Genomic DNA, 9,404 nt, shown 5'->3' with positions numbered 1-9,404 from the left:
TATTATTATTATTATTATTATTATATATTATTTGCACCTCCTTTTGTTTTTAATCAGTTTGAAGGATTCTAGAGGGACATGCTGTGTATAATAATATCGAGGAGGGGACCTCGTGTTGCCAGATTCATTCACACGTATTTTCGACGCCTCAATAAGGGGCGTCGTCGTGCAGGCGTCGTGCCATCCAGGCGTGAAGGCGTCGCGGCGTCCCTCTTCGTGTACCTGGCCCCAAACCTACTCCGCCCCCTCCCAGCAGGAGCGGTAGCAGCAGCAGCGGCAGCGGGGCTCGGTGAACGTCGTTGTCGCCGCCAGTTTATCGGCCCGTCAGTTACGCGTGGCTACGATGAACGCAAATGTGCGCGACGTTATGGCGACACTTCGGGAGAACGGCTTCTCGGTGCGGCTGTCGCGGTGATTGTGCAGATTCCAAAACACCGAGCACTAGCGTTAGCGCTAGCGCTAGCGTTAGCATCAGCTCGCTGACATGAAGCCGTGGCTGCGCTTGTTTACGCCGCTGGCCGGGTCTCGGTAGGCGGTTAGTGGCCTGGTAGCTGCCACCTCCTCTGGGTAAGCTCAATGCGTTCGGCGTCTAGAGTATTATCATTTATAAGTCAAGTCAAGTCACACTTTATTTATGAGCGAATTTCATACCAGGGCAACACAATGCGCTTTACAAAGAAATACAAAAAAGAAAGCGACAACGTAGTTGTCATTCTCTGTTTTTAATAATAATCATGATTATGGTTTTTTTTTAAATATTTTTAGGTTCATTGTGTATTTCAATTTTTGTTATTTTTTTGTACATTTTAAGGTTGATTGTATATTGGGTATATTTCTATATTTTATTACATTTTTAGGTTAATTGTACATTGCCAAATCGTTTGTTATTCTTTAGGTTTACATGTTGACCATTGTGTTGTTGTTTTTTTCTTATTACTTTTATATTGATATTGTGTTTTTATAAGAGTTGCTGTAACAGCTTTTCCCTCAGATCATTAAAGTATTATCTATCTACACACACATATATATATATATACACACACACACACACGGACACACACTTCCTCCTGTGTAAGACCTGTCTTATCTAAATTTAAGTTTGTTTTTAAGTTAAAATGTTTGCACTTTGTATTATCTGTTCTGCAAAATATCTAATATACTTACACAACCTTTATGTTTATCTCTCGCAGTTATGAGAAGTGCTCTCTAAGGACCCACCTGACGCAGCGATGGACAGGAAAAAGGGCTACTCCATAAACTCCCTGAGACACAACTACGCTGAACCCATGGACCTGGCCCAGAAGCCGGAGTGGTACTTACCACACCCGCTGAACTGCAACACAGACGTCGCCCGCCCTTACAGGACCAGGTCCAGAGCCTCGTCCTCCTACGATCAAATCTCAACGCAGATGGCGGCCGATGGGACGGGGGACACCGGGCGTCTTCCGCTGCATCCTGAGTGGGACGCACCCGTCATCCACTGTAGGGACACGGAGCACAGCAGCAAAACCAATGGAGGCTTCATGAATGTCCACCACGAGAGAGTCCATAGCAACATGTGGCACGCGGGCTTCTTCAAGCCCGACCACGCGGAGCCCCCGGCCCCCGAGAGCAGCGGTGGCACCGACAGCGACAGCAGTTCTGACGTCATCTTCCTCGTCTCCACAGCGAAGGACTCATTCCTGTGCAGTTCTCTGAGCCGAGGCAGTAGCAGCAGCCCCGCCGTGGAACCCCTCTGTCCCGCGGCTCTGTCTCTGGACGGTGAGGGGAGGGGGTGTTTCCCGCTCCCACAGGCGCTGACCTCCCCCAGCCCCGACTGCACCAGCTCGGAAGACTCCTCGGACAGTTCGGGGGTCATCCCCATGCAGCACGCCCGGCCCATGGTCCTACTGTCGGACCTGCATGCCGTCTACCGGACGCTTGCCGAGTCGCCCATCGACATCTCCAGCGACGACAGCGATGAGGTCATCGAAGTTTCCGTCTCCAACCGAAATGAGAGGAGTCGCATCTTTCCGGACAGAAGCCCCAGGCAGGACAGCTCGTCTTGCGAAGACGCCGTCCGAAGCGAGAGCGAGTCAACTGAACCCAGGAGGTTACGCCACAGCACCAGGATCAGGAAGTTAGCCTCGGCGACGCCTGAATTCACCCCCCGTGGCAGCTCCCACCACAACCTCAGAAGCAAAGGGAAAAGTGTCAGTGTGGGGGTGTATAACGAGTGTTACGACTCGGGCGACGTGATGGATTCGGCCGATTGTTTGTCCAGTTCGGAAAAGGAGGAATCTCTCAGTGGAACGCAGAGAACGAGCACTGCCTTAGAGAGGTACGATGCTCCGATACCGACCGGCCGCAGTCCCTCAAAACCGGAGCCACTCGTACAACAAACTCACCGTAAATCCCCTCGCAGGACGCACCACGCCGCACAGGAGAAGTCTGTCACTGTTATTACCCCTGAGAGTGCTAGGTTGAAAACTAAGCCCAAACCCAAACCCAAGCGCCGCCGCCGAGTCTTCTCAAAGCGACCTGCAGAGGTCACGGCGGCCAAGAATAAAGGAGGAGGCAGGAAGTGTTGGCGGAGGAAAAAGGGGCGAGCGCAGGCCGGTCCGCCCGCCGTCTTCTCCCCCGAAGAAGCCGAGACCATCAAGCGCAAACTGGCGAGCCTCAAAGAAAAGAGGAAGAAGGAGTCTCAGTCGGGCAGTGGCTTTCAACCTTTCGTGCACATGGAACGGCGGGTGTGCACCGTGGTCAACTATCAGGAGGAGAAGTGCGGCGGACCGCACCACGCGAAGGCCACGAAGGCCAGCTCTTCCTCTCCCTCCCCCGGGTCCGTTCCCAGGACGTCGTGTTTTCGTCTGGGTCGACTCACCTCGCAGGGCAAAGGTCAGGAATGCACACAGGTTTGCTGCCTGTGCGGTTGTTTTGCCAACGCCGTGGGTTTGGGGGACCTCCACGGACCTTACTACCCCGTGGGACCGCCTCAGGGACCGACTTTGGCCAATGGGAGAACCTGGCCGAAAGAGGCGGAGGAGGAAGAACAAGAAGGGTTAAATGGCGACCAAAGTGTGAAGAATGAAACAGTGAGTGTCTTGGGTGATGGCGATGGTTCCTCATCCATTATGGCCGCCACCACCTCCGACTTGGGGACCCCTGCGATGGATGCTCGGACCCCCAAAGAGTCGGCCCCTTCCACGGATGAGCGCTGGGTCCACGAGGACTGTGGCATCTGGTCCGCCGGGGTCTTCCTCGTCAAAGGGAGACTGTATGGACTAAAAGAAGCCGCTACGCTGGCAAGGGAGACAGTGAGTGGCGAAGCAGTGCATTCTGGGAAATAATGTATTATGCTAATGGTGACAATCGGAGAGTACGGCTGGGTGTTGGGCAACTTCTCATGATTCGATTTTCGATATCAATACAGACAATCAACAGTACAGTTCTATGTCGATTTGTTGATGTTTTATACTTAATTCCTACCAATTTTTCCATGTACCATGTTCCATGTACCATGTGGCATGCATTCCCAAAATATTTCAGAGAATATTAAAGAAAATGGTTGCATAACTTCCTAAAAAACATCAATATTATAATTTTCATATTGATTCAGATGTTGTATTTATATTATTTACAGTTTTTTTTTCTCAACCCAGTCCCATCAGATAGATTTTCAAAACTGTATTTTGACGTTATCCAGGTTACCTCACGTTCATCAGCAAAATTGCACGAAAGGAAAGAAAAAATAATCTTTGATATCTTTGAGACCAAAAATCATGCTTTATATATAAAGCTCACATATTTCATTGCTCATATTGTGAGATTCTGTATCTTTAAAGGACCATACTGGTGTCACATTTGGTATTGTCGTTTTGTTTCAGTAAAACAATGGTGATTCCACTTTTTAAAATGGAATTGGCAAATTGAAAATACAGCAAAATAAAATACCTTTGACAAAAATATGTATTACTGTAGTTGTCAGTGGGGCCAGGAGATAATTTTAGGGTACATTTCTCACCATATCTCTCTCACCAAATTCTCCAATACCCGAAAAGTACATGATTAGAAATCTAAAAATGTGGTGTTATGATCAAGAACATGGTCAGGCCTACATAAATGGCCTAAAACTGAATTTGACACTGCTATAGTCCTTAAGCCTTTTCAGAAGATATGGTAATGTCTTCATTTCGATACAGAGCCTCTGAGCTATGAGCATTCATTTAGAATTACTCCTAACAGAGTCGTGCTAACTTCAAGTATCTGTGCTTAAGTTGTCCTCTGTGTTCTTATTTCCAGGTGTGCTCCTCCTGCCACGAGCCTGGTGCCATTATGGGATGTTTCCTGAAGGGCTGCCCCGAAAACTACCACTACAGATGTGCCATTCGCTCAGGTAGCGATGGAACTTAAATTCTAATATATAGAGTAAATTTACAATATACATTTTATTAATATTTATATAAATAAATGTAAAATAATGATTAATATAAAATTTCTAGGTCTCAGACTACACAAACATTGTGTATGATTATCTTTATTTCATCATATTTTATATCTGGGCTGTGTTTTGGTGAGTTTTTGGAGGTACTGTATGCATCACAATAGAGTTCCTAATAAATATATACACACATGCACACACACACTATAAATACTATTCAATATGCGCCTCTAGCTGAAACGTATGCTTGCTTGTATTGTATCGTGTTATATTGCAGTAAAGTATATTGTCGTATAGCATTCTACTGTAGTAATAAATTAATATGCATTTTCTTGTACTATAGTAACACTGTTTTCTCTGCAGGGTGTGTCCTAAATGAAGAAAACTTCTCAATGAGATGTTCGAAGCACAAGGTAAGATTTTCTCAGTTTATAACCACCAAACAAGCTCTGATCACGTTTTAACATTTTTGTCAGATGTTTTATTTACCCCTGTCGCATTTTGAGTAAATTGTCATTATACTGTATATTTGCATTTCATGTCTCCGCCAGAATAAAGTTTTCAACAGTGTGAATCAACACAAGAGATGACATGAAAGGAGAAGGTGGCCGCAGCAAGTACGTTACTCTCAATTTTAATGATAATGATTTTTCACACAAACCCTTACCTTTCAAGAAATATTTTGGAAAGAGCCTCTCAGTGTTAAGTCGTCACCTAAAAGTCAAATTTTATGCTTATACACCCTTTGATAAGTTGTTGCAGATAATATTAGTGATCTGTTCAGGTTTAAATTGACTGCTTTTGTTTGTTTTTTTTTGCTTTTTAAATTTTTTTAAAATTTTTTTTAATTTGTTTTTTCAGGAGTGTAATTTGAGTGACTAAAATGTTAAAAATCTCCCAAATTCCACCCGTATGTTCCAGGTTGAGCCTCCAGTTGCAGCTAGTAATTTTACAGATTTTTCCTAAGCCGTCTTCTAAAGCTTCTTAAGGCCGGCGTGTTCGCTCATAAGCACAAAGATATTGTTCTGGTGAGAGTCAGTCATATATATTTATAACTTTTACTATTACTACATTTTATTGTTACGTTAATCCTTAGATATTATTATTATTCTCAGTGATAATATACTGTTTGGTCTTCCACTTGCAGTGTGTCATCATGAAATGAAGACTATTTTTGACACAATTTTATAGATTAAATTAACAATATGACTGAAATATGGTATTTACCCTGATGTGAGGTCTGAATTGTTGGAGGGAGTTTTATCTTCATTTTTATATATATTTATATTGTGATAAATATAACATTTTCTTGCAGGGAAAAATAGAAAATAGAAAATACAATAATTTTCGTATCTCCCAGCCCCACACACAAAAAAATGAAGCTGGGGTTTGATGAATTATGCCTTGTTTCATGTATATGGAATATATGTAAAATTTATTCTCAATTTTTTTTTTTTTTTTTTTTTTTTTTTAACACAGGCAGTTGCATCGTTTGGACCAATCAATAGTTCCAGATCCCAGAAAGACACTGTTTAGTTTTAAAAAGATATTTTACGCTTCGCTATTTTTCATACAGTGTTGTTTCCGAAGGGGATTTTTTTTCTATATATATTATTTAATACATGTAATAATTTATGGATAACTAATAATTATCCAAAAAACCCATTTCATGGATTACTGTTTGTGTCTGTATAATATACCTTTATTTAATTTGTGTCAAATAAATGACTTAACTATTTTAATAATGTATTATTGCCTTTGTTATCCCGCAGAAAGTGTTATTGTCCATTTGAGAGATCAGTATGCAGTGGGGACGTATTATAAAAAATTTCTGGATTCTAATCGTCGCTTAAATATTCCCAGGGTGGATTTATTCTGCTTGGAAATTCAGTTTAATCTTGGATAGAATTTTGTTCAGTTAATTCAAGACCAAATACTGCAGCACTGAGAAGCCACATGCAAATCTAAAAAATACATGAGGATATTTTCTCTGCCTGTGCTTAGGGGCGGGGCTCGGCAAATCGATTTTTGTAACTTTTTGTACTTTATAGGGAATATCTTGTTATTTAAATATACATAAGTTATTTTTATATAAATATATATATTAACTGATTTGTGAAAGAAATATTGTAAAATATAGTTTAGATGCAGTTAAAAAAATCATTAGATTGGAGCATTTGATTCCACTATATTGGTTTAATTGTAAAGGGAAAACAATACATATTTGTTGCAATTAAAAGCCACTTTTTTAGTTGATCCTTCTTAATAAATATATTTTAGTGTACTTTGTCTTCTAGTTCTTCCTTTTAGGGTTGAATCAACGTAATTGTATGTATTATATATGTATTTGTGGTGTGGGGATGTTGTGGTTTGAACAGCCACACCTGTCCTGGGTCTAGGTAATTGGGGACCCAGGATCAGAGTGGCTGCATACCCGTTGCTCATTGGTTGGTCTAACGAGCAACAGGTAAAACCCCCATCTCCACACACACTCAGAAAGGAGCCCTTGTCATAACACATGTCCATCTGCTCCTAGGCTTATTCCAACTAGCCCTATCTCCACAATAAACTGGTGTCTACAACCCCGTTGTCAGTGTCTCTGTGCCGGGGTCCCTGAAAACGGCACTTGGGTGGTAGGTGAGACTGCCACACTGGCACCTGAACAGGGACTCTCCGGCACGGGGAAAGGACACAAGTGCTGTCCGAAGATGCCCTGGAGCAAACCAGCTGGTCAACGGGGGGCCCCAGCACCAACCCTGTCCCTACTGGCAGCAGCAGCAGTATCCAGGGTGTCCGGCCGAGGACCGAGGGAGAAGCAGCCGCAGCAACTACCACAGGTAACCGCTGGCAGCTAGCTACTCTGCCCAGCAGCCACTGCCGGGGCCATCCAGCAGCCCAGCAGCCGTGCCACCCTTCCAAGCAGCCCCCGCAACAGCCAAGTCCGGCCACGCCTTCACCAGTCAGCACAGCAGCCCAAGGCCCTACGCTCTGGAAGGGAGGAGGTGGCAGTCTGTCGTCCCCCTGGGGGAAGGAGGACGGTGGACCACGCTGCTCAGGGGAAACCGGGTCCTCTGGAAGGGTACCAGTTCACTTTTCTTCAGACATTTGTTAGTTAAAGGTATGGGAACCCTGTTTCAAAGGCCGGTGTTTTATTATTTAAGGTATAGGAACCCTGTGTCAGACTGTCCTTTTTAGGTGTAGCAACTCTGTTTTACAGTGTACAGTCCATCTGCTCCCGGGCTTATTCCAACTAGCCCTCTCTACAATAAACTGATGTCTACGACCCCGTTGTCTGTGTCTCTGTGCTGGAGGGTCCCTGAAAGCAGCGCTTGGGTGGCGGGTGATAGGCAAAACTGCCTTGTTTTAATGCATTATATGCTTTTCTTTTTATAATTATTATTTTTGTCTATTTTCAGTGTGTTTTGTGCTATGTACATAGAGCAGTTTCTATACCAAGTGATATAATTGACACCCAAAACACTGACATTCACACTGCTCAGCCACCACCTTTGTAAAAGAATACCAAAATACACCTTTTTTTTTTCCACCACTTTTTTGGAGATTGGATCTAAATTTGGTGACATTTGGTGGCTCTGAATGCATCTCACCTCCCTTCGCCATCCCCTGTTAGTGAGAGAACACTCAGTTCCCATTAAAGGGAACGTCTTATTTTTAAACATAGCTGATCATTTAAGGAACTATGTTGGGGGAAAACTGGAATTCAATTGATTTTACCCTCGTTAGAAAATGTGCCTTTAGTGGGAAATAAAACTAGCTTGATTTATTGAAATAAAACAACAAACCCAAATATTAACAGGATAGGCTCTCACACATTATTAAAGAGGTAATTGTTTTAGATTTTTTTTTTTAATCAAATATTGTATGCTTCCTATTTAGCTGGTGCATTTTAAGAGAGTTTTTTTATGAAATGTTAATAAAAAAAATGTAGTTTTGAAATACCCTGGGGGGTGAGAGACGTTGCAGTTTCCAATGGAACCCTGGGAGTTGTAGTGTTATCCACCTAATACAGACAACATCATGGATTACCACTTTAAGACATATGTTACAAGCACGTTTCGACTTTCGCTCCAATTTTTGATACCTACTTGGTCTTGTTCAGGGTTGAGTGGGACTGGAACCAGTACCAGTAAGGCAGGGGGACACCAGTAACACACACCAGTAGCATTTATGGAAAATTCAAACTAAACTGGTAATTGGGTTGCCAGTTCCACAGGCGAGGACACAGCATAGTACACAAAAACAGTAATAATAATAATAAGCTTAACAGTCTGAAAAAGTGTGTGTGTGTGTGTGTGTGTATATATATATATATATATATACACACACACACACACACACACACACACACACACACACACACACAGTATATATTGCTGCAGGCAGCAATACACTGGGCTAGGGTAGTCGGCCCTTCGTTAAATTGTGACTGCGGAAGGTCCTTCGTTCCGGCCTGGTGAGGTCTAAGCCACTGAGCGTAGGGTTCACACTTTCAATGTAAAAAAATTCGGAACACCTTTCCAGCGGCCACATGCCCGGGTGACACAAATCAAAATGGTGGTCTGGGAGTCCTTTATGCACCGATGTGTGCTTTTTATGCATCAATTTCAAAGTCCTCTCTGCTGCTCTCAACATGAATGTAAAGGAAATGAAGAGTCAATAAGAGTAAAGCACAGGTGCATCAAATATTTTCAGGATTTAAACATCAGATCATAGACATTGGCAAAATGTTTGCTCTCTCAAAATAAACTATTTGGTGTATTCGGAGGAAGCAAGAACCCACTGATGAACTGGGAAATAGCAAATGACTTGGTCGACGACAGAGACCACTATGGTGGGTGACTGAACAAAACATTTATTTGTGAAAATAAATTCATTTTTTTCCCGATCAAACCGAACAGAACAACTCTCCTGGATGTAGGCATCAAAACAAAGCTTAACCTCTTCCAGAGTGAGGGTCTGTGGA

At 43.1% G+C, this 9,404-nt stretch overlaps 1 protein-coding gene across 6 annotated transcripts; it reads left to right on the top strand.

Moving 5' to 3' along the window:
- The first annotated feature begins 317 nt into the window (after positions 1 to 317).
- On the top strand, positions 318 to 7,396 carry LOC307237140 (uncharacterized protein). 6 transcript variants are annotated; one of them, XR_013844403.1, is made up of 7 exons: positions 318 to 567; positions 1,191 to 3,296; positions 4,282 to 4,375; positions 4,784 to 4,833; positions 4,972 to 5,037; positions 5,342 to 5,448; positions 5,904 to 6,115. XR_013844403.1 is itself a non-coding variant. In XM_080009786.1 (6 exons), exons 2-5 carry the CDS (start codon positions 1,230 to 1,232, stop codon positions 5,008 to 5,010), a joined length of 2,250 nt encoding a protein of 749 aa, XP_079865912.1. In that variant the 5' UTR covers positions 318 to 567; positions 1,191 to 1,229; the 3' UTR covers positions 5,011 to 5,037; positions 6,957 to 7,396. The 6 variants fall into 6 exon arrangements, 4 of the variants coding, with proteins under 4 accessions (XP_079865912.1, XP_079865911.1, XP_079865910.1 ...); XR_013844404.1 differs by having other exon boundaries at positions 5,900 to 6,115; XM_080009786.1 differs by lacking the exons at positions 5,342 to 5,448; positions 5,904 to 6,115 and adding an exon at positions 6,957 to 7,396.
- Positions 7,397 to 9,404: the final 2,008 nt, after the last annotated feature.

The sequence above is a fragment of the Zeus faber genome (genome assembly GCF_960531495.2).
Source record: "Zeus faber genome assembly, chromosome: 11".
NCBI classification, from domain to species: Eukaryota; Metazoa; Chordata; class Actinopteri; order Zeiformes; family Zeidae; genus Zeus; species Zeus faber.
Note: the sequence above shows the minus strand (reverse complement) of the source record. Positions and strands in the feature narration are given on the sequence as shown.

Excerpts from the sequence above, each read along its gene's own strand:
- LOC307237140 (XM_080009786.1), top strand. The coding sequence starts at position 1,230 with ATGGACAGGAAAAAGGGCTACTCCATAAACTCCCTGAGACACAACTAC. Across the intron at positions 3,297-4,281 it reads CTACGCTGGCAAGGGAGACA|GTGTGCTCCTCCTGCCACGA; the intron begins GTGAGTGGCGAA and ends TCTTATTTCCAG. Across the intron at positions 4,376-4,783 it reads CAGATGTGCCATTCGCTCAG|GGTGTGTCCTAAATGAAGAA; the intron begins GTAGCGATGGAA and ends TTTTCTCTGCAG.